Source organism: Bolinopsis microptera, chromosome 6 (assembly GCF_026151205.1).
Source record: "Bolinopsis microptera isolate Bmic1 chromosome 6, MBARI_Bmic_1.0, whole genome shotgun sequence".
NCBI lineage: Eukaryota > Metazoa > Ctenophora > Tentaculata > Lobata > Bolinopsidae > Bolinopsis > Bolinopsis microptera.
In genome coordinates, this window is record NC_087077.1 from 13,233,724 (window position 1) to 13,259,035 (window position 25,312).

General features: G+C 38.6%; 2 protein-coding genes across 5 annotated transcripts in view; one reads left to right on the forward strand and one right to left on the reverse strand.

Moving 5' to 3' along the window:
• Nucleotides 1-15,420, forward strand: part of LOC134816302 (WASH complex subunit 2-like) — a 28,240-nt gene extending 12,820 nt beyond the window's left edge. The window contains exons 12-13 of the mRNA XM_063825081.1: nt 13,914-14,523; nt 14,720-15,420. Coding sequence (XP_063681151.1) covers nt 13,914-14,523; nt 14,720-14,806 — 697 coding nt within the window. The 3' untranslated portion in view covers nt 14,807-15,420. The remainder of the gene's footprint in view (nt 1-13,913; nt 14,524-14,719) is intronic.
• LOC134816303 (katanin-interacting protein-like) overlaps nt 15,262-25,312 on the reverse strand; it is a 57,507-nt gene continuing 47,456 nt past the window's right edge. For 2 of the 4 annotated variants that reach the window (XM_063825086.1, XM_063825084.1), the window contains exons 29-37: nt 18,259-18,522; nt 18,016-18,133; nt 17,711-17,889; nt 17,396-17,539; nt 17,024-17,234; nt 16,640-16,821; nt 16,346-16,447; nt 16,021-16,142; nt 15,262-15,886 (exon numbers count right to left, since the gene is read on the reverse strand). In XM_063825086.1, the coding sequence (XP_063681156.1) occupies nt 15,763-15,886; nt 16,021-16,142; nt 16,346-16,447; nt 16,640-16,821; nt 17,024-17,234; nt 17,396-17,539; nt 17,711-17,889; nt 18,016-18,133; nt 18,259-18,522 (1,446 nt within the window). In that variant the 3' untranslated portion in view covers nt 15,262-15,762. The remainder of the gene's footprint in view (nt 15,887-16,020; nt 16,143-16,345; nt 16,448-16,639; nt 16,822-17,023; nt 17,235-17,395; nt 17,540-17,710; nt 17,890-18,015; nt 18,134-18,258; nt 18,523-25,312) is intronic. The other 2 variants (XM_063825082.1, XM_063825085.1) reach the window with 2 other exon arrangements.

A 25,312-nucleotide genomic window follows, 5' to 3' on the forward strand; every position in this document is an offset into this window, starting at 1 on the left:
TTTACCCAACATCACTACACTTTTTCCTGATCCAGCAGGGCCCTCCACCCATAGAAATCTCTTCTCGCTGTGAAATATATTTAGCTGTTCATTCGTTAAACAGCTTATCTTTAGGAAATCTTTGAAGAGATCAGGTGCTTCGATAATTTCTTGATTTTCAGGATACTTCTTGATCTTTTCTTTCCCTCTTCCCTTTCTTGCGCTCTCCTTTGGTTTTGCTTCATCGACCGATTTCCGTGTGACAAGCGCTCTTTGGAGTTTTTCGTTTGTATCCATGATACATTGTGGCAAGCTACATGATGTGTCCTTCCAGTTGTTACTTTGATCGATACACCACAATCCCAGAAGACTTTGTTTCAGTCTATTTGCAGATTTCCTTGCCTTATTTATCGGTGAATTTGTCTCACAATCTTCAATCATCCGGTTTAAATAAACTATATCTTCACTGAACAAAAGAGTTTTATCTGAGAGGTACCGCTCGTCCACCTCTTCCTTAGAAATGTTACTGAAAATCGTGAAATCGTACACCATGACCAATGGGTCAATAGATTTGATGAGGTCTACCATCTTATTCCGCTGCCTGACTGCGTCCTCACAGCATGCCTCGAACTTTACCGCGTTTTTTCTTTGTAGTGGCATACCGTCTCTACGAATGCTGCACTTGGAACTCGAGTCAGAAATGGTTGCTGAGGAATCATACTCATATTACGTATCCAAATATTCGATAATTGCAACTCAGCTGGAAATGGTAAGAGAGTAAGAGCGGTTGTGATTAGAATCTTTAAATAGTCCATGTTTTGTACTACAGAAGTACAAGTTACACTATAATGCGTCACAATAAAGTCAACCGGATTATATTACAACTAGTGTTAGTCGTGCCTACAGTCGGGACTTCACTATCACAGTATAAACCAGCCTATTATATTTGAAAACACGCATAACATTGTCGTATGAAAGTAGGAACTCTCTCTACAGTCCAAACATACCACAATGAGTGCCCTCCCTCTAATAAGCTTATAGGGCTTATAGTATTACATAACAGTGAATCTTGTGGCTAACCTTATCATGATTCATGTACCAACACTACATGATATGCAGTAATGCTGTAATAGGAGAGAGAGAAAAAGAGAGAAAAAAATCTGATCATTTGGCTTCGTCAGAGTTTTGTAGAAACTATACCGAAAAAATCAGTCCTGTAACTCTCACCGTTTTCTTGATTAAGCCGCTCGGAAATCACATGCCCGCGCATACACAAACACACATCTTGAGATTATTATTTAAGATAAGATATTATGTAATTTCGTCACATTCTAATGTGATTTATGTTCAATGGCCGTTATTAAGAAATATAAGCTGGAAATTCTAGAAGTAGAAGCTTCTACAGCGGACTTTAAATTCAAGTATCCTCTTGATTGCTGATGTTTAATAAGTCCACAAAATCGTGGATTTTCCTCAATGATTCAGGTTCTACGGATGTACAAAGAAGCCACAATATATTGCAGACAATACCAGGACTCTGAGTCTGACTTCCTTCATGGCACTCCACTGGATTGCTTCTTAGTTACGCCAAGTGAGATAAGCACATATAAAACAGCAGATGAAGTTATTACGGGTGCTATGGTTGGCGCCTTCTGGAGCATCGCACTGGTCTCTAACATAACCATCTTAGTGGTGGTTTTCCAGTTTGACAGGACTTTTACGGGTAACCGAACTCGAAGACAAGTCCGTATGTTTGAGAAAAAATTGAAACTGATGAAAAGTGGCCTCGCCGTGTTGGTCATCTCATCATTCTTTGCTCTCACCAATTTCCCTCTTGCGTATTCGTGGTCCGCTCATATTTTCCACAAAGAATGGAATTATACGCAGCATTTCTACCTAACCCTCCTATCTTTTCTCTCCCTCTTCTTTCATCCCTGGCTCTACTGTTTGAGGATGAAGAGTATTAGAAGCCTGATATATGGACTAAAGAGAAAGGTCCAGATTGTCATCTCATTTCCTAGCTCATCTGCTACAGGGAGTGTGATAAGGGCGAATATGGCTACGTCAGCCATTCAATATGAATAACTCAATATGACAGAAAGGTCTCTCCTGTTTTGTGAGTTAGCTTTTAAAATTTTCTTTTCTATCTTGATTTGTTGCCAGCTTGAATATTTCATAGTTTGATGAAGTGTTGTAATGTAATACTTTGATTTCAAAATGTACATCCAAAGGGAATGAATGTTACGCCTTTCTTTTATGAGTCAAATAATAATAAAATAATTCATTCAATAATTGAAAAGTTTAAGGAAGAATATAATATAAGAATTCTTTGAGTAACTTAAGGGGGGGTTCACCCTGATTTTTTTGTGAAACTTGGTTTCGAGATAGCAGTTGACCAACAAACTAGAACCGGTGACCGAACTTTTGAGGGGGTCCCCGACCCCAACCGCCAAACGGTGCCCGCGGGGCAGCCACGCCCATATTTGGTCTAAACTAGGCCCAATTTAGCCAAATACCCTGAACATGCCCAAAACCCAGATTTAATGTGCTCTACTTGTAGCTAGTGGTCCCCTGAACAAGTATATGCATTTTCATCAAGATTGGGCAAAAATGACTGAGTTATGAGCCAAAAACCATATGACCATATTTGGGCATACGCACCAAATTTGATCGATTTTGGCCCATAAATTGGTCAAATATCAATATTTTTGAATGAAACCAACTTTATATGAAAGGTGAGCTTATACTACACATTCTCTGTGATTATCAGCTCAGTATCTACCTAACTGTGGATTCTGTGTTCAAATAATTACAAAAAATGAACAAAATCGTCCATATCTCAGTACGCGATATTTGCAAAACTGATTTCGCTCAAAACAATAGAACTCAATAGGGTTTCAATATGTTTACATGAAATTTTCAGAATCAACGTAGAATCGCATTTCGACCTTATCTCTTGTATTGAAATTTTGAGTTAGGCCTTTAAAAAAATTTGGCGGCCAAATTCTGAAAAATGCCTGGCAAATTTTGGAATTTGGCCGCCAAATTTTTTTAAAGGCCTAACTTAAAATTTCAATACAAGAGATAAGGTCGAAATGCGATTCTACGTTGATTCTGAAAATTTCATGTAAAAATATTGAAACCCTATTGAGTTCTATTGTTTTGAGCGAAATCAGTTTTGCAAATATTGCGAAATGAGATATGGACGATTTTGTTCACAGAATCCACAGTTAGGTAGATACTGAGCTGATAATCATAGAGAATGTGTAGTATAAGCTCACCTTTCATATAAAGTTGGTTTCATTCAAAAATATTGATATTTGACCAATTTATGGGCCAAAATCGATCAAATTTGGTGCGTATGCCCAAATATGGTCATATGGTTTTTGGCTCATAACTCAGTCATTTTTTGCCCAATCTTGATGAAAATTCATATACTTATTCAGGAGACCACTAGCTACAAGTTAAGCACATTAAATCTGGGTTTTGGGCATGTTCAGGGTATTTGGCTAAATTGGGCCTAATTTGAACCAAATATGGGCGTGGCTGCCCCGCGGGCACCGTTTGGCGGTTGGGGTCGGGAACCCCCTCAAAAGTTCGGTCACCGGTTGTAGTTTGTTGGTCAACTGCTATCTCGAAACCAAGTTTCACAAAAAAATCAGGGTGAACCCCCCCTTAAGGAATCGAATGTAGAATGTGACATAAAATTAGCCATTCGTTGCAAATTTAAAAAATCTTGACTTTTTTGGTACATGTACCAAAAAAGTGTATACATACATGTTTACACCTGTACAGCATAGATTTTGATGTACCATATCATATTGTTGATTCATCTGGTGTGTGTTCAATTAGTGTTCAATTATCCTGCATATGTCTCGACACTCTTTCAATTCCTCTAAGAATTTATCTGTATGTCTACAATCATTTGGTTTATAATTAAACATAATTACTGTCGAGTACACCCTAGCCCTGGAGATAGCAGTGTAAAGAAATGGAAGAGCGAGACTGTAGTCAATATTTTCATCTTGTCTCTCGCATCTGTAAACGAAAATAGAGGCTGGCCACTCTGCTGACATACAGTTTTGTGTAGCGATCACGTCTATCGTGTCTTGGGTGGAATTCCATCTCTCCACTACAGGGCAAATGGCTTTTAGTGTAAATTTCATGGATTTGATGGGATCTTCAGTCAAATGGAATAGCACTGAGATATCCTTGTTTTCAAGGCAAGGGTCAGATTCCTTCAATTTCTCAAGTTCTTTGGTCAGAACAGATTTCATTGTGACTTCTGGTATATCATCCCTCAGTAGATAGATGACAGGTTTAGGACCCCGAAGGATATGTCCACTCTTTTGTTGCAGCGAATTTACTGGAAGGAATTTCCCTTTAGATGTTTCTCTGATTTTCGATAATACGGCCGAAATTTCGTACGTGTTTCTTAAAACCACTGTTAAATTCTCTGAGTTCACGAAACATTTTCTGAATTCATCCCTGACTGCATTAAATTGGCTATTAATGAGATCAATATGAAGATCAGAAATCATGAGAGGAGTAATCGCATCAAACAACGACTGTGCTTTATCACAAAATATCCAGATGCCAGTTTTGTTTTTATCACTCGTCTTCACAATAGGAAGCAATCCTTCAGAAATGATGTTTCCATCATTCAAGCCTTTGGCTTGTGAAATATCACAGCGAATACAATCAAGCAGATTTTGATGATCATCAACAAACACGTGGTTAAATCTTGCAATAAAAGTCTTTATACTTTTGGCCAAGCATCTTCGGATTACCAGTAATACAATTTTACTCGTAGTTGTATCGTCACGCAGTAATAACGATCTGTGAGCTTCATCTAAAAAATAATTAATATCACCCTCTTCTTCGCTATAATCGTAATCAATCTCCAAACACTTTATATCTTCCATGATACTGTTCAGAACTTCAAAGCAGCGCTTCCGCACTTGAGTCAGTTCATTTGATCCAACCATCATTAAAAGAATCCTATTTTCTGATGGTGTTGTAAGTGCAAGGTGGATTATTTTACCCAACATCACTACACTTTTGCCTGATCCAGCAGGGCCCTCCACCCATAGAAATCTCTTCTCGCTGTGAAATATATTTAGCTGTTCATTCGTTAAACAGCTTATCTTTAGGAAATCTTTGAAGAGATCAGGTGCTTCGATAATTTCTTGATTTTCAGGATACTTCTTGATCTTTTCTTTCCCTCTTCCCTTTCTTGCGCTCTCCTTCGGTTTTGCTTCATAGACAGATTTCCGTGTGACAAGCGCTCTTTGGAGTTTTTCGTTTGTATCCATGATACATTGTGGCAAGCTACATGATGTGTCCTTCCAGTTGTTACCTTGGTCGATACACCACAATCCCAGAAGACTGTGTTTCAGTCTATTTGCAGATTTCCTTGCCTTATTTATCGGTGAATTTGTCTCAAAATCTTCAATCATCCGGTTTAAATCATCTATATCTTCACTAAACAAGAGAGTTTTATCTGAGAGGTACCGCTCGTCCACCTCTTTCTTAGTTATGTTACTGAAGATCGTGAAATCGTACACCTGCATGACCAATGGGTCAATAGATTTGATGAGGTCTACCATCTTATTCCGCTGCCTGACTGCGTCCTCACAGCATGCCTCGAACTTTACCGCGTTTTTTCTTTGTAGTGGCATACCGTCTCTACGAATGCTGCACTTGGAACTCGATTCAGAAATGGTTGCTGAGGAATCATACTTAGCAACTGAGAGTCCTTTCACCTCAAACACCGCTACAAAGTTATCTCCTATAACCACAAAATCTGTCTCGCCCTCTAAATTGGCCCCTGTTTGATGGCAAGGGTGCACTTCCGATCCCTTCTTGCATTTCTTCTTGTTACCCACCTGTTTACAATTTTTCTTAGTGCAATTATGATCCGGAAGAAAAGCGGCGTATTGATCATGAGTGTAAAGCACTTGATGAAGAACAACGACGTTTCTTTTTACATCTTCCAAACACCTGTAAACTTTAACCTCTGCCTCATATCCGTCTTGATGTTTTTTGTCGGCTGCAGTTTGTCTTTCTAACTCAATATTTTCTGGAAGTTTATCTATAAATCTGCAGTTCGGTATTGGGGGCATCATGAATGCACCTGAAGTCCCATCTCCTCGCTGACAATATTTCGTCAGAAGCTGCTTGCCGATACTTTCCTCAATTCTTTTTCTAAGTCCAGACCGTTGTTTCATTATCTGATACTAAACTTGTTAGCTACACTTTGAAAATGCGGTAGAGACTAGAGAATGGTCGTAATAGTGATCTATAAGACATTACACTTACAGTTTTACAAAAATAGTTGATTTTAAATATCAATTTTGGCATGCAAATATCGAAATAAAATGTCAGTTGATGTCAAAAATTCGATGCAAACAACCGATACAATTGGTGGCAACGCTCAAATTACGTATGCAAATATTCGAAAATTGCAACTCAGCAGGAACTGGTAAGAGAGTAAGAGCGGTTGTGATTAGAATCTTTAAATAGTCCATGTTTTGTACTACAGAAGTACAAGTTACACTATAATGCGTCACAATAAAGTCAACCGGATTATATTACAACTAGTGTAACTCGTGCCTACAGCCGGGACTTCACTATCACAGTATAAACCAGCCTATTATATTTGAAAACACGCATAACATTGTCGTATGAAAGTAGGAACTCTCTCTACAGTCCAAACATACCACAATGAGTGCCCTCCCTTTAATAAGCTTATAGGGCTTATAGTATTACATAACAGTGAATTTTGTAGCTAACCTTATCATGATTCATGTACCATCGCTACATGATAATTATGCAGTAATGCTGTAATGGGAGAGAGAGAAAAAGAGAGAAAAAATCTTATCATTTGGCTTCGTCGGAGTTTTGTAGAAACTATACCGAAAAAATCAGTCCTGTAACTCTCACCGTTTTCTTGATTAAGCCGCTCGGAAATCACATGCCCGCGCATACACAAACACACATCTTGAGATTATTATTTAAGATAAGATATTATGTAATTTCGTCACATTCTGATGTGATTTTTGTTCAATGTCCGTTATTAAGAAATATAAGCTGAAAATTCTAGAAGTAGAAGCTTCTACGGCGGACTTTAAATTCAAGTATCCTCTTGATTGCTGATGTTTGTTAAGTTCACAAAATTGTTGTAGAATTTTGCTTTCTAGAACTCTATATCTCTCTGTGATATACCGGCTAAACCTAAGGTTGGTGTACAAGAACTGGGGACAGAATATCCGCAACTCTCTCTACTACAACCTATCTCTATTCTGTCTACTGCTAACAAGTTCCGACCTGGCTCTCTCCTTACTTCTGTGTTGGTCATCTCATCATTCTTTGCTCTCACCAATTTCCCTCTTGCATACTCTTGGGCCGCTCATACTATCCACAAAGAATGGAACTATACGCAGCATTACTACCTAACCCTCCTATCTTTTCTCTCCCTCTTCTTTCATCCCTGGCTCTACTGTTTGAGGATGAAGAGTATTAGAAGCCTGATATATGGACTAAAGAGAAAGGTCCAGATTGTCATCTCATTTCCTAGCTCATCTGCTACTGGGAGTGTGATAAAGACGAATGCGTCTACTTCAGCCATTCAATAAGACAGAAAGGTGAACAGTACAAAGACAAGAACTATTATGATATAGAATATTCATCTTAATTAGAGATCCAGCCTGAGCGAGGTTAGGGAACAAAGTCAAGATGTTCAGATAAAACTCGTGTGCAAGCATTTGTGTTCAGACGAGACGAAACAGTAAACTTATTTTTACTCTTCTGTTTTTTAAATTAGCCTTTCGAATTTTCTTTTTATCTTGATTTGTTGCCAGATCGACTATTTTATAGTTTGATGAAGTGTTGTAATGTAATACTTCAATTTCAAAATGTCCAGATATCCAAACGGAATGAATGTTACACCTTTCTTTTATGAGTCAAATAATAATAAAATAATTCATTCAATAATTGAAAATGGCAAGATTAAAGAAGAATACAATATAAAAATTCTTTGAGTAACTTAAGGAATCGAATGTGATTAGCAAGATTAAAGAAAAATATAATATAAGAATTCTTTGAGTAACTTAAGGAATCGAATGTGATTAGCAAGATTAAAGAAAAATATAATATAAGAATTCTTTGAGTAACTTAAGGAATCGAATGTAGAATGTGACATAAAATTAGCCGTTCATTGCAAATTTAAAAACATCCTGTCTTTTTTGGTAAATGTAGCAAAAAAGTGTATACATATTACATAGCATATGTATGTATACACCTGTACAGCATAGATTTTGATGTACCATTATGTGACATTGTTGATTCATCTGGTATGTGTTCAATTAGTGTTCAATTATCCTGCATATGTCTCGACACTCTTTCAATTCCTCTAAGAATATATCTGTATGTCTACAATCATTTGGTTTATAATTAAACATAATTACTGTAGAGTACACCCTAGCCCTGGAGATAGCAGTGTAAAGAAATGGAAGAGCGACACTGTAGTCAATATTTTCATCTTGTCTCTCGCATCTGTAAACGAAAATAGAGGCTGGCCACTCTGCTGACATACAGTTTTGTGTAGCGATCACGTCTATCGTGTCTTGGGTGGAATTCCATCTCTCCACTACAGGGCAAATGGCTTTTAGTGTAAATTTCATGGATTTGATGGGATCTTCAGTCAAATGGAATAGCACTGAGATATCCTTGTTTTCAAGGCAAGGGTCAGATTCCTTCAATTTCTCAAGTTCTTTGGTCAGAACATATTTCATTGTGATTGCTGGTCTATGATCCCTCAGTAGATAGATGACAGGTTTAGGACCCCGAAGAATATGTCCACTCTTTTGTTGCAGCGAATTTACTGGAAGGAATTTCCCTTTAGATGTTTCTCTGATTTTCGATAATACGGCCGAAATTTCGTACGTGTTTCTTAAAACCACTGTTAAATTCTCTGAGTTCACGAAATATTTTCTGAATTCATCCCTGACTGCATTAAATTGGCTATTAATGAGATCAATATGAAGATCATAAATCATGAGAGGGGTAATCGCATCAAATACCGATTGTGCTTTATCACAAAATATCCAGATACCAGTTTTGTTTTTATCACTCGTCTTCAAAATAGGAAGCAATCCTTCAGAAATGATGTTTCCATCATTCAAGCCTTTGGCTTGTGAAATATCACAGCGAATACAATCAAGCAGATTTTGATGATCATCAACAAACACGTGGTTAAATCTTGCAATAAAAGTCTTTATACTTTTGGCCAAGCATCTTCGGATTACCAGTAATACAATTTTACTCGTAGTTGTATCGTCACGCAGTAATAACGATCTGTGAGCTTCATCTAAAAAATGATTAATATCACCCTCTTCTTCACTATAATCGTAATCAATCTCCATACATTTTATATCGTCCATGATACTATTCAGAACTTTGAGGCAGTGCTCTCGCGCTGGAGTCATTCCATTTCCTACCATCATTAAAAGAATCCTATTTTCTGATGGTGTTTTAAGTGCAAGGTGGATTATTTTACCCAACATCACTACACTTTTGCCTGATCCAGCAGGGCCATCCACCCGTAGAAATCTCTTCTCGCTGTGAAATATATTTAGCTGTTCATTCGTTAAACAGCTTATCTTTAAGAACTTTTTGAAGAGATCAGGTGCTTCGATCATTTCTTGATTTTCAGGATACTTCTTGATCTTTTCTTTCCCTTTTCCCTTTCTAGTGCTCTCCTTTGGTTTTGCTTCATCGACCGATTTCCGTGTGACAAGCGCTCTTTGGAGTTTTTCATTTGTATCCATGATACATTGTGGCAAGCTACATGATGTGTCCTTCCAGTTGTTACCTTGATCGATACACCACAATCCGAGAAGACTGTGTTTAAGTCTATTTGCAGATTTCCTTGCCTTATTTATTGGTGAATTTGTCTCAAAATCTTCAATCATCCGGTTCAAATCATCTATATCTTCACTGAAGAAGAGAGTTTTATCTGAGCGGTACCGCTCGTCCACCTCTTCCTTAGAAATGTTACTGAAGATCGTGAAATCGTACACCATGACCAATGGGTCAATAAATTTGATGAGGTCTACCATCTTATTCCGCTGCCTGACTGCGTCCTCACAGCATGTCTCGAATTTTACTGCGTTTTTTCTTTGTAGTGGCATTCCGTCTCTACGAATGCTGCACTTGGAACTCGACTCAGAAATGGTTGATGAGGTTTCATACTTAGTAACTGAGAGTCCTTTCACCTCAAACACCGCAACAAAGTTATCTCCTATAACCACAAAATCTGTCTCACCCTCTATATTGGCCCCTGTTTGATGGCAAGGGTGCACTTCCGATCCTTTCTTGCAATTCTTCTTATCACCCACCTGTTTACAATTTTTCTTAGTGCAATTATGATTCAGAAGAAAAGCGGCGTATTGATCATGAGTGTAAAGCACTTGATGGAGAACAACGACGTTTCTGTTTACATTTTCCAAACACCTGTAAACTTTAACCTCTGCCTCATATCCGTCTTGATTTCTTTTCTCGGCTGCAGTTTGTCCCTCTAAATCAATATTTTCTGGAAGCTTATCTATAAATCTGCAGTTCGGTATTGGGGGCATCATGAATGCACCTGAAGTCCCATCTCCTCGCTGACAATATTTCGTCAGAAGCTGCCTGCCAATACTTTCCTCAATCCTTTTTCTAAGTCCAGACCGTTGTTTCATTATCTGATACTAAACTTGTTAGTTACACTTTGAAAATGTGGTAGAGATTGGTCGTAATGGTTAAGTGATCTACCTTATCGGACCTTATTTGGACGGACATTACATGAACGGACAAAATTATGAACGGACATTAATATGAACGCTCGAAGGCATTCAAAACCATCAAAAATCCGAATTTTTTCAATTTTTTGACGTTTTTTAAATTTCAGCAAATGATTTTTAAATCCATTTTTTATACAGTAAGTAAGAAAAGCAATCATTGAGCAGTAAAAATGTTAAAATATGTGTACATGATCAGTGTCTAATATCACATATCATCTTCATCAAATGGGTTTTCGTGCATGAAATAGGCCATGCTTAAAGCATCAGTGATTTCTAGCTTTAAGTTTATGGAAACCTTTTTTATCAAACTACTCCGGTCCTGCATTTCAGTGTTAACTTTTACAAGCCATTCGGCGTGAAGTGGTTTTATCTTAGACAACTTAAGGTTAACCTTAACATCACGTGGAGCTTTCCTAGCACTGTTTCATTACCGCCCCCGAGTAATATGAACTATAACAACGTCGGACAATGTCCTTGGAAACACGATTTACCGTAATATCTAGAGGCTGGAACAAGTTTGTGGAAAGGAGAACCTTTCCATCGTTAACTTACGGCACAATAAAGTTCTCAAAGTTGTCATATTCTGGACAAAAAGTTCGAAATAAAAAAATTTCAACGGACTTTAACTTGGACGGACATTAATTGAACGGACTTTATTTGAACGGACATTAAGATGAACGCTAGGGCCTCCAGCGTTCAAGTAATGTCCGTCCAAATAAGGTCCGATAAGGTATATTCTATAAGACATTACACTTACAGTTTTACAAAAATAGTTGATTTTAAGTATCAATTTTGGCATGCAAATATCGAAATAAAATGTTGGTTGATGCAAAAAATCGATACAATGTACAAACAACCGATACAATTGGGGGCAACGCTCCACACGTTACATCATAATCTGAATTTCTAAAATAGAACAAAACACAGCTCACTAGGCGTCACAATAAAGCTAACCGCATTATATTATGATATTGTGGAATTTCGTCACATTCTGATGTGATTTATGTAAAATGGGCGTTATTAAGTAATATAAGCTGAGACTTCTAGAAGTTTCTACGACGGGTATCCTCTGATCTTGATGTCCTGATGTTTGCTGAAACTTAGTTTGAATCCACAGAATCGTTGTAGAATTGTGCTTTATCTACATGTGGGACGTGGGTGCCAAGTTATTTCACTAAATTCTGGTGTCTGAGCAGTTTCGAGATTTACTTCTTTGTCGTGTAATCTAGCGCTAGCAGTAGTGGTCTTTAAACGGGTGATACTCGTAAAATATTTGTTTCAAATATTACAGGACCGTCGACGAGTCCAACTCAGTGCGCGTCTTGGTAGGTTATAAGGTTATAAACATACTAGTGTAACCCGGCCTTCGGCCGGGATTTCACTGCCGCAATTAAAAAGGGTAGGAGTATTTACCCGCTGAGTCAAAACCCGCATTAGGTGAGCAATTCTATTCGGAGTGCCCTCACGTATCCAATAGTATTTAACACAATCGCATAATCAGTTCTTTCTCGTGGATAATTAAGTCATTATTAAGCACCACATTCCCTGATCATAAGGTCCTTACACCGACAATTACACCTCATCACTCCCGTCTTGAACTGCTTTCCATTTTTACTTAAATCGTTTTAGAAATTAACCCTTATTTTATTCTTTTTTTTAAAGAGAGGCCGGGCCTGGGTGGTCCACGAGAGGATAGCATATGGATGCTTTGTCTACCCGGCCTCTGGGGTATGGCAGTCCTGTGGGAGGATGCCGGTGGAATCAAAATGTGTAATCAAGGATGATGGTAGGTGTTGTGGGGTGTGTCATAGATGAACGCTTAAGTGGTGGTTGGGTGTGGAAGAGAGAGGCGAACTAAGACGACGTGTGAGTAGTCGCTATGTTACCAGTTACACCAGTCTTGTCCAGCTCCTCTGGCACCATTAAGCGTTTAGTATGGTTTGCAAAGTTGACGATGGTGGAGATGTGTTGGTTTTCAAATATGTCATTGGCGGAGAGGTAGTAGTCCCGGAAATATTGACCTCTTATTTGGGCAATAGCCGGGCACTGTCCGAGAAAGTGTGAGACAGTCTCCTCTCCGTCACCGCAATTAGGACACTAGCACTTGTGTCTGATTTGCGAATGGTATGGAGGTGTTTGTAAAGGCCACAATAACCCTTGTTAACTCCGCATCACACCCGCTTATTACTTTATTATATTTTAAAACACGCATAACATTGTCGTATGAAAGTATGAACTCTCTCTGCAGTCCAGACAGAATGGTTTGGACGAATGGTATGGAGGTGTTTGTAAAGGCCACAATAACCCTTGTTAACTCCGCATCACACCCGCTTATTACTTTATTATATTTTAAAACACGCATAACATTGTCGTATGAAAGTATGAACTCTCTCTGCAGTCCAGACAGACCCCAATGAGTGCCCCCTCCCCTAATAAGCTTATAGTTTTAGTATTACACGACAGCGAATCTTACCTGGCTTACCTGGCTATGATTCATGTACCAACGCTACTTATGCAGCTATAACATATTATGCAGAAATGGTAGAGAGAGTGAGGAGGGAGAAAAAAGAGAGCCATTTTATGTCACGTTTGTGGTACAAAACCATTAATTAAACCACTTACCACCGACCGATTTAAACATCCTTTATGATTTGGCTTCGACAGAGTTTTGTCGAAACTTTACCGAAAAAACCAGTCCCATAACTCTTACCGTTTTCTTGATTAAGCTGCTCGGAAATTACACGCAGACAGACACACAGACACACACACACACACATTCTGAGATTATTGTTTAAGATAATGGTCGTCAATAAAGAAATTGTGATGCCCCTCTGATATCCCCAACCTTCCTGTCTCGCATTTACTCTAAACTCCCCAGCCCCAAGCCTTCTCTTCCATAAGATTGATAATTGTATTTTATTATCAATTTCTTTATATTATCTATTCTTTATATTATCTATTCACTACAACTTTCTCTGCCAAACTCAAGATAACACACGGTTCAACTAATATAGTTAAGTTATTATTATTAAAGAAACATACAAACAGATATGCAGTATTATTTAGTCGTTCAACTATCTTTTGTTTCAGAATATTTGAAGATGAGGATATTTTCAGCGCTCCTTCCAAACCTAAAATACCTCCGATTATGGACTTTGAAGAATCTGAGGATGAAGACATTTTTGGTGCCCCTTCTAAGTCCAAATCTTCTAAACAGAACATGGATATAATTAAGGATGATGACATTTTTGGTGCCCCTTCAAAGTCCAAACCTCCGAAACGAAACATGGATATAATTAAGGATGATGACATTTTTGGTGCCCCTTCAAAGTCCAAACCTCCGAAACGAAACATGGATATAATTGAGGATGACGACATCTTTTCAGCTCTCCCTAAGTCTATAAATACTTCAATCCCAGCGTTTGGGCAGACTGAAGATGATGACATCGATATCTTCTCGGCTCCCGCTAAGTCCAAACCTTCAAACAAAAGTCGTGTTACTGTAAAGACTGCAGACGAGGGAATTGTTTCGAAAGACGAGGGCAAGTCCGAAGAGGATGCACTCTTTTCTGCTCCCTCTAAAACGAAGTCTTCCAGTCGGGACCAAGGGAAAACAAAGAGTAAACCCAAGAAAGTTCTCGATGATGATCTGTTTGGTGATGAATTTGATTTGTTCTCTGATATACCGGCTAAACCTAAGGTTAGTGTGCGTGTGCCACCTCATTTTGTTCTTTAAAAGATCATTTTATGGGATATTTATGGCAACTTACCGAAAAAAATTAACTACCGAAAAGAAATTTTAGCGTGCAAGCACGAGAAAGAACTACCATACTAACTGTAAATGACGAATGCTGCTTTATTCCCATAATTTACGATTAATAACACATAATTTTCAGCAGAGCAAGAAAGAAAAGAAGGGAACAAAAGGTAAAAAATCAGAAGCATCAAAAAGTAAAGACTTTATTGACCCCCTCTTTCAATGAGTGTCATCTCATCCTAGTGGTTTAAGTCTTGATGTTGACTCCCTTCTTTAACTTTTTTTAAAGATCATGAACCCTTAAATCATGTTTAATTTTGACTAAGCTATATCTATTTTCGCTGGCAGTGGGCGAGTTATGGTTTTAATATATACTTTAAAGTTATAATGACAATTATTGACAGTGAGTTTTATTCTGAAAACTATAAAAAGTATCAATAGTGTACGGTGTTCTCTTTGTTTTTTATTAAAGTTTTCTGTTTGTTCAAATGTTTTTACCGATTTTAATAAATTTTCAGATTTTGATCGGATTGTTGTTTTTTTGTAATGACTTTAATCGATTTGTTGTGTATACTGTATAATGTTGAAAAGGTGTTAGTGCCATTCCAAACGATTTTGATCCAATTTTCGTAATCGATGTACTTATATTTGCGTTCCAAACGATTGATGTACACATTTTTTTGAGGAAGGACTATGAAACTATAGCCCACATAAATTGAGAAATAGCTATAATTACAACAAAGATCTGATATCTAACAGCAACAAAATTGAAGAATCTCGTTTCTTAGTTAGTGTCACTGAAACTGTTAATATAATATGATTTATATTTTATTCCAACCCAAAAAAACTGTTTGTAAGTTCTCAAACTCATGAAAAGATCAAATAATAGTAATACAGTAAATTTAAAGAACAATAATTCTGAGTCCAAATCACTGTAAATACTTTGCAGAACCAGCTGTCGTCGCATCTTCCAATCTTTATTTTCTACTTTCCCATTTTAGTTCAACCCATGCTCCTCCACTGCGCAAGTTCCATCAATTCTGAGATACTTCTGTCTCTGTGGTCGACTACATTAGAGACTAGTTAATTACCAGAGTCTCACTGCTCCACAAGGCTTGTAAACAGTCTTAAACCAGAGTCTCAGTGGTTGACAAGGCTAGTAAACAGTCTTAAACCAGAGTCTCAGTGGTTGACAAGGCTAGTGAAAGGTCTGATATTGGAGTCGTAAACTGAAGGAGTGTTCCTGTCATTTCCCATTGTTGTTTTATTGTTCGTCAGTTCTACTTGCTGCTCTACTCCGCAGGATCTGAGATAAATATAACATGTTAAAAAGTTCAAAAGAGTCAAGAAGAACGATGATTTGACAGATCTGATTTTATACTGATACAGCAAGATCTTACAGCAAACCGAAAGTGAAAATGAATGTGTCCTCATATTTACTTGGTAAGAAGAGAGTTGGAGTTAGGTGCTATTCTGTCACTAAACAGTACTATCTCTGGTTCGTGACTACCGTTGTGAGGGGACAGTAAACCGTGGTACACCACCAGGTCGTCTACTAAAACCTGCAGATATTTGGGTAAATTAGTGGGTAAAATTTAATATAATCAATAATTACTGGGTAAATGGTTCGTGCCAGGGTTGTGGATTATTAGAATTATACGTCCAAGATTTTAACAGGGTTGGGTAAGATATTACTAAGGATTCCAAAAAGATAATAAAATGTTAACAACGTTAAGTTTTTGTGTCACAAAAGAAAAATGCCAACCCCAAATTCTTTGACTCCTCTGGCGGGGGCTTTGGAATAGTTGTAGAGTTTTATCATGGCCACAGTCACTGGGTAATCGAACACTATGTATACTCTGTTTCCCTGTAATTAAAAGTGGCCCTGTTAATAATTTCTCCAGTTGCTGTCCTAGTGGCAGAGTTTTACGTAATTATAATTTATATAACCCTTATCCACCATATCCGTAGAAGTTCCTCGAGCGTTTTAATAGTGAAAACGTGTTAAAATTCCGAAGTAATTATAATAGGAAAGTTCCTTAAAATGAAATGTACTAACGGTATTAGGGAGAATTGGAGCGAGCCAGCTGTTTCGAGCAGAGTCATCATTTATCACGTGATTGATAAGCTTGTCTGGAGTTCTGACGTCACCACCCTTCATAATCTGCTGGTCCTGGTAGAGGACGTTAACTGAGTCTGGCACTGCGGACACTTGGCCTGTTGCCAGTTCTATCTCCTCTCCTGGAATAGACCGGGTGTTAGTTTTAGCCTGGTTAAAAGTAATGGTAATTGTCCTGAAATTAATTTGGATCTTCATAAGTTTTCGTAATATTACCGCGATTGCCGCATCGGGAATAGGAAACAAATAGTAGCCCGTCATCCTGTGGAGTACCGAGTAAAACAAAATGAAATAAATCTGTAGGTAATTATAAATCAAACTAACCTTCTTCATCAAAGAGCTCGATTCCATTGAGCCCCACATAATAAGGATCACCAAACGAGCTGTAGATGTAAATCTGGTAAACAAAACCGGCCGGAAGTAGGGATATCTCGTAGTCTGGGATCAGTTTCCGGATGTTGATGGGGTCTCCTTTGGAGAGGTGTACTATCGTGTCAAGCTCGTTCCACTCTGGTTTTTCAGAAAGATCTATTATCTGCGGAGGAGTGTTAGTTGAAGGAGCTGGAGGAGGGGGAGCACTTATTTTAGTTCTTTATCACATCTAGAATCAGGAAAACATAACAGCATATCAATAATATTCTGATGTTCACAAGATAAGATAACGATCTATTCAGGAGAATGGTAGAGTGCACCAACCTGTCCGAAGTCATAGTGAGTAGTGCCGGGTGCTCGTCTTAAATGGACAGTTTGCCCCCCACACAGCGGCTTATCGTCTAGTGTCATCTTAAGAGTCTTTACTCCGCGGTATGTATCTTCTGATGTCTTGTTGTAGTTGTAAATCTGGAGTTGGAAGATATTAGAGATGAGCTTCCATGTCAATTAGCGAGCGAATGTTGAATTTTGCAGTTTAATATATTTAATATTTATGTTGATTTATAAAAACAACCTCAGCTCCAGTCCACTACCAGCTACAAACCGTTTGCGTTAAAATACAGCTATCCTAAAACTAACCTTGATCGCAGTTATTTCAGTAGACTGAGGTAAGGTAACAGTGAGCACGTGACTTTCTCCAGAAGTAAAGGGAGCCAGCCACATCTGGATATCGTCTGTTGTTATGTTGCATCCTGTCATCAGCTTATCTGGGGTTCTGTAATCTCCACTACAGTGCTCCAGATCGTTCAGACTCGGTCCTGAGTGGATTTATCATGTAATCTCGCGGCAAATCGAACAGAAATTTTGGTCAATTGTGTTGTGTGTACATGAAAATCATTATTTAACAACGTTGCGAAATGTGACTGATTAGGAATTCCACATACCGGTAACTGAATCCTCAGTCAGTTGAACCAGGTTCCCGTCAGCTCCAAACAGTTCTATACCAGTCAACCCAATGTAGTCCGGATCACCACACGTATCCATCAAATTTAATTTCAAAACCTGGTTTGTTGGATCTTTATTGGAAAAACTTTTGCGTCAGTCTCTTTTTAGATAAATTCTCTGTCTTAGCATTGAACACTTAGACACAATTAAATCCGCGCCAGAATTGAAGAAATTAAGATCACCTGGCCGCGAGGTAGCGGTGAGTCGGAGATACACTCCATCATCTCATCCCTGGCCGCCTCCAAATACTCCTGCTCCTCAGTCTGAGTGCCCAGCTCGTAATCACGTGATCCCAAAGTGTTGCGTGATGCCTCACGTGACGTCACACGAGCGGTGGTGAAGGGTCTAGCGTTCTGTTCACCGGAGTCCTGTTCGCACGTGGGCGAGGCAGGCGGGTGTTGGGAAGCTTCCTCCCACTCTTCCTCGCTGTCAAACTCCATGTCACCCTGGGGAGAGTAGGGTTTTTGTGTTTTACATTTTATTCTATTTGGATTTTGCATAATTTAATTTAGATCTCCTCAAGTCTCAAGTTTATGCAGCGCCTGCTCTTTTACTCCTTTACATATTATCAGAGGATAGTTTCCCGGGCAACCCAAATTTTCTCCGTCGAAATTTGGCGTTGTAGCAATCGCTTTTAAAAGGTCGAGTAAAACTGAATTGCAAACCATTTCCTGGTAATTTTGATTTGAAATCCCAATTCCTACAAATGAGTGCGATTAAAATAACTAGACCACTGCGTATACGTTAATTTCTTGTGAAAGGTCCCTGAGGGTCTGAAAGTAATCTAATTCGATGTATTTTGGATGCTGATTCCGATTTGGTCCCGTGACATGCCAGACGCAAATTCGACTGTTTAGAGTTACGTTTTGGCCTACGGTTAATGTTAGGGCTCAAGTACAACCGTTTGTACCTTAATCCTAACAGAAAAACCAAAATCAACGAGTATAAACCTTCACAGAGTGGTCCAATTCTAATCGCTACCCTTTAAATGGGTTGGTACATTTTTTGTTGTGCGATCATTTTCACTAAACATTTCATAAAATGTTATTCGTATTATGTTCATAGATGCATTCCATGGAGGAATATTGGTACATTCCTTAACACTACTGAAATGGTTTTGTGGGTCTGACTGGGTGCTGGGTGGATCGAAGAATATTTCAGAAATTACAGTGATAGATTTCGGATACTGTTGTATATTCATGATGAAATAGCTTAAATAGTTAACAATGCCCAACAAATTGGAAGTTATGTATTCTCTTCTTTCTATAGTTAAGAGCTTCAATTAAAATACAAATCAAAATACTCCTCATATTTTGGTAATTTATGTATTTGTTCACTTTGAAAAGCATTATTGTCGCAAGAGTTTGTTATTCAAATAAACGAAAAACTCACCATTCATACTTTTGGATTACAAAAATAATAAAAAATGAATGTATACATTATAAATCCGTAGTATCATAAAAAGTAAGAATAAAGTTCAATCTAAGTGTTGGTCGTTAACCTTTATATGCAGTAAATGTTTGGGCACTCTGAAGAATGATACACAAACACTTACTCCAAGATGGAAATGTTTAAACCAACTAGTCCCAGTAACGACAGTTAATTAAATCATTAGAGGGTTGTGAGAACTTGAGTAATTACTAGTTCACCAAAATTCACATCTTCATTCGGTTTCAAAACAGGATGTTCCGTTCTCCGACAGTCAACCAGCCTCTCCTTAACCCACAACACAAGGCCCTCAAACAACTCCTTGTTCTCCTGACGTAACACCTCAATTCTTGTGAAATACACAATGGAATTACTGACACTATTCAGAGCAACAGAGAGTATTCCCATGAAGTAAGTTATATAAACCCCTGCTACCAAACTGAAGTATTTGTTAATATCCTGGTTTCTTAGTGATAGTAAAATGACAACGTTGAAAATCCAGCAAGGCATGTTGAAAAGAATATAAACTGCTGTGGCTATCACGATAGTCATCGTAGCGTGGTTCGTCGACCTAGTAGTATTGGATTTCGTTGATTTCATGCTGGTCCCAGCATCGTATTTCACAGGAATGCTTTTATACGAAGCGGACATGAGGCGCATCTTCCTGCCACTCTTTCTAAGGGTGTTCAGGGAAATAGCACAGGAAACGAGGACGATGACTGCAGGTATGAACCAGGGGACTATAATTGTGGTGTATGTTAGAGTATGCCAGGTGGCGGTGTAGTTGTAATTCACAAAACTCAACTCGTTGATCCCCCACGAACACTGAGCACCCATGGGGAGGTAGTAGTACATCTTGCTGCTGAATATTAGGGGCAGACTGGCCAACAAGATGTTCAGAACCAGGTAGATGCCCAGTGGTAAGAGGTAAGAGGTTTTCTTTTGGCCCACTCTAAAAGGGAAGACTAAACTGACTGCTCGAGCCAGCGCCAGGAGGGCAATAAGAAACACTGACATTCTAGAAGCAATATTGAACAGAAATCCCGCCAAAATACACACTCCACGATAACCAAAGAGCATGGGCCTCCGGTCACTCAACATGGATATGGCTGAAGGAAGGCAGGTAGTCAGGATGAGCAAATCGTTCACAGCAATGAAGAAGAAGAGGAGGTTGGAGAGCTGGTGTTTCCGTTTGTAGAAATAACGGAGAGCAAGAGAGTTGAGGATTATCCCAACAAGGATTGCCAGCGTCTCGAGAGAACCATACACTTTGTCCAACCAGGGTAGGGTGTTATCGGGGGCGGACATGGTTTCAGCTTAACAAAAGTAATATTATTATTATGCATATATTCAATTTTCTAGAAAATATTAAGTAGTAATATCGTAGCCACCAATTTAAGTCTAACCCTGATTTGCAGTAATCGTAGCTAGCCGCCATTACAACTTAAGAGTATAATACAAATTTGACATAAGTTAATGAAATAATATCTAGACAATGAATTTTGTGTTATCATTTAATTTGACATAAATTAATGATTATGAAGTAATAAATTAAGGAAATAAAGGGGTTGGGCTAATGCGAATTTAGATTAATCTAGAGTAGGTGAGAAAGGGCGCAACTGTCTGGCAGCCAAAATAAGAACACTTATTGAAAATTCCTTTTATTTCGCAAAATTTTAAATCGGTGCAGCAATCAAAACAGTACTTTGCCGAAAACAGCAACAGAAATTAATCGAAAAACGGAAAGAACTAATTAAGAACCTCCGCATTATTCTATTATTGTCCGCAAGTGATATGTATAAATGATCATTGTTCTTTTTAAAATGCCGAGAGATTATTAATCAATCTCTTTTGTCATCCAAACAAAAACAGTGTTCGGATTAAAAACGTACTTGATGTCGGTCCAAACAAAAAGACATTAAGTAGTATTAGACATGTAATTTATCATATTGTTTTCGGATTAAACATGAATTGAATCTAGGGGGAGGGGGTTGAGATATTATGCACTCGCTTCATCATTACAATAGTTATTTGTAAAAATGATTACAGATGGGGGAGGGACTCTGTATTAGTAAACATCTGACCTAATTAATATGTGAACGATCACAAACCTTGAAATAAGAATTCGAATAATCAAAACACAAAAAATCGTGCAAGTAAGAACTTGAATCAGGGTCCGTAGTTCAGTAGCAGTCTCGTTTATCGCATAGAAAAGTGATACCTATCATACTTAAGCAAGTAACAAACTATTCAACAGGTCAATACGAGGAAGCACGGAGTCACGAAGTCTTGAATCAAACATTTGTAAAACCTGTTAAAACTGGAAATAAAGTGCACACCTAGGCAGTAGGCCTAGGTATCTTGGAAATGGAAGCCATTATAAAACTGTAAGGCTTTCGTCAAACTGACAAGAAAAGTAATATTCTGTGGTTGCCATTTCAACCCATGTCATAAAAAATAGTAGAAATTGTCGCACTTTTAATCTTCCAAACTAGGATAAGTCTTCGAATTATCCTGGGCTGAAACCTGAGTAAACTCAGTTCTAAGATCAAATGTTACCCTCATAAAAAACATTACTAAGTTACTAAACAGCTTTTTGTCTCCGCACCAACATGGTTTCCGTAAAAAAAGGAGTTGCCTCACTCAACTTTTGGACCATGTAGACAATATTCTGAAGACCCTCAATAGTGGCGATGAAGTGGATGTTATATACCTTGATTACGCCAAGGCGTTTGACAAAGTGGATCACAACATTCTTCTAGCTAAAGCCAAACGCTACGGTATCACGGGCAAAACTCTACAGTGGCTTGCTGAGTTCTTAAAGAATCGCCTGCAGACAGTGGTCGTCGAAGGAGAAAAGTCGTCCTTCCAGATTGTGATAAGTGGTGTCCCACAGGGAACTGTGTTAGGTCCAATCTTGTTTATTCTGTATATAGATGACCAACTGGACACGTTATTAACTGCTCTTGGAAAGGTCTTTGCTGATGACACGAAGCTTATAAGCAAAATTACTGATTTAGTAGCAAGGTGTTTGCTTCAAGAAGATCTGTTTAATGTCATCAAATGGGCCCTGCAAAATAACATGCAGCTAAACGAAACCAAATTTGAAGTTATCAACTACAAGCTGAATAAATCCCTGCTATTGAGAGAACTTCCCTTCTCCAACGAAGACTACAGCTACAGCTCAACAAACGGGGAAATTATCGAACCAACGCAAACAGTCAGAGACCTTGGAGTACTCCTCTCAAATGACTGCTCATGGACGCCCCATATCCATCAGATGCTGAAAACTGCTAAGAAAATGGCATCGTGGGTTTTCAGTGTCTTCAGTGACAGATCACCTTTCCTGATGCTCACCCTTTTCAAAACAATGGTGAGGAGCAGGCTAGAATACTGTTGCCCGGTCTGGAACCCCAGCAAAATCACCGATATAGAAGCAATCGAAAATGTTCAGAGGAACTACACTCGCCGTATCATAGGTTGTCAGCAATTGGACTATTGGGACCGTCTTAAGAAGCTGAACCTGCTCTCCCTGCAGAGGCGGAGAGAGCGATACATCCTGATCCATACATGGAAGATGGCAAACGACCTTGCTCCAAATGACATCAACATGGTATTCAAGGAAAACGCTCGTCATGGCATAAAAGCCATAGTCCCACCACTGAACAACAAATCGCAACGATCAGTGGCCACTCATTACGAGAATTCCTTTGGAGTGAATGCAGCGAGACTATGGAACCTCCTCCCACGACAAGTGAACATTTTAACTGCTCTAGGACCCTTCAAGGTATTACTTGCTCGATTTTTGGAGACGTTTCCCGATACCCCGCCAACCAAAGGATACACCGCCATCACCAACAACTCACTCCTGGAATGGAATCTACAGAAAGATCTGAACCAGGAATGAATGGAGGACGTACTAGTTACTGTTGTCCAGAAGCAATCCCTGCCAAACCAACCTAAAGTACCTAAGGTAAGTACCTAAGTGGAGTTCATACGCGACTTCTGGTAACCTATTAACTGCATTAAAAGTCGCCTTAACTGCACTAAAAGTAGTGTTTTTTATAAGGGCAGTTCTATAATGAAATATTCTAACAGGCTACAGAGGGGCGAGAAGATACGTGACACCTGTTGTAGCATCCCTCTAATCAATACATTCTTGCTGTGTCATAGTATTAGTTCGTGCGTCTCTCAACTCTGGACCAAGAATTTTGTACCGTTTCGTTATAGTTGATCTATCATACTACAAGTACGGGGGGGGGGGGGGCAAATATCAGTACCCATACGTTGGCCTTAATAGCCCAATCACTGAGTGTCCAATTGAAATAATTCTTTTTGGTATGACTTACTACTACCACTGGTTCGAAGAATTTGTCAAATCGAAAAATATTCGTGTTCATTTTCTTCAAAGGAAGGTTCATTTTCGCATTTATTAGACAGTTTGGATAGTCGGATCGAGCCAAATTTTATTGAATGGTGTTTGGCCATTTGAATTACGTTTGTCCTGAAAAAATGAGAGTTCTAGCTTCTCAGATGACTGAGATATGAAGCATAACGAGTTTGTTCATTACGTGTGATCAGGTGATTGAGTTGAGGCTAGATCCGCATTACGGGAATCATGCAGAGAGCCCAATTACGGTGTCGTAATTGGGTAATCATTGAGTACCCAATAAATTTTGCTTACGAGATAAACAAATTGCTTGATAACTTCGTCATTTTAAATCCGTTTCGTACCATCTTTTCAGATTATATTGCGGATTAAATGACCTATTGCAATATGTTACAATGGAGCCTCTAACATGTTGACGAACACCAGTATAAGCAATTCAATGTTGAGTGGGTGTGGCCCCAAAAATCGAATTTTCAAATTTTGGTGACAGAATCCTTGAACAAGTAGGCACAGTATGCCATCTGCAAAGCAACAACTCTCAAATATAAAACACGGCGGTGGTATAAGACCCAACGTATGGGTACTGACTTTTGCCCCCCGCCCCCCCCCCCCCCCCCGTGTACTTACTAAATCTATCTATTAACTAACGTTATAGTAACTAAAATTGGTTTGAAGCACAATGCCCAACGAACTGATTGATAGAAAATGTTAACACCCTTATAAATTTGAATTTGTATGAGCCGGTATAATCGCCCTTTTACTACTACTTCGCCACAAGTACAAGGGTTTAATAAATAGACTAAGTTTTATAAACTTGAGAGACAAATGAAAATAAATCGCTGATGTGTCAGTCTAGTAGAAAGCTTGTCTGGATCACTGCCAAACAACTGGTTTGGCATCTGACGAGCAACTTGTCCAAATAGTAAGAACGGCGATTCTAGCGTAAATACCTTGCTGTAACCTGCTTACCACATTACACAAATTAACCCTTCTTAACGGTTTAATTAAATATCTACATGGGGATAGCCTTCTTTGTACTCAACCCCAAAAGTAAAGGGTACCACAAATGAACAGCAGAGCTACGTCAAATTCCATGATATCAATATCCATGTTACGGTCTACTACATGGAGTACTCTAGATTAATGAACGACCAAATCTAATAAGTTGGAAATTAATCGGATGAACATAATACTCGAGTGAATGTTGCAATTCATTAAGAACCCCCTGTGGGAACTGGGAACAACGAATGAAATCTGATATAGATTCTGATTAAATGGGGTTAGACTCATCGGCAATGGATTTACGATCGGGCTTATTCGCAACGTCGCTTACAATATAATATTGCAAATTACAAATTGGAGACGCTTGAACGATTGTTTAGTGATAGTCATTCGTCGTAAGAAAGATAAAGACCCCG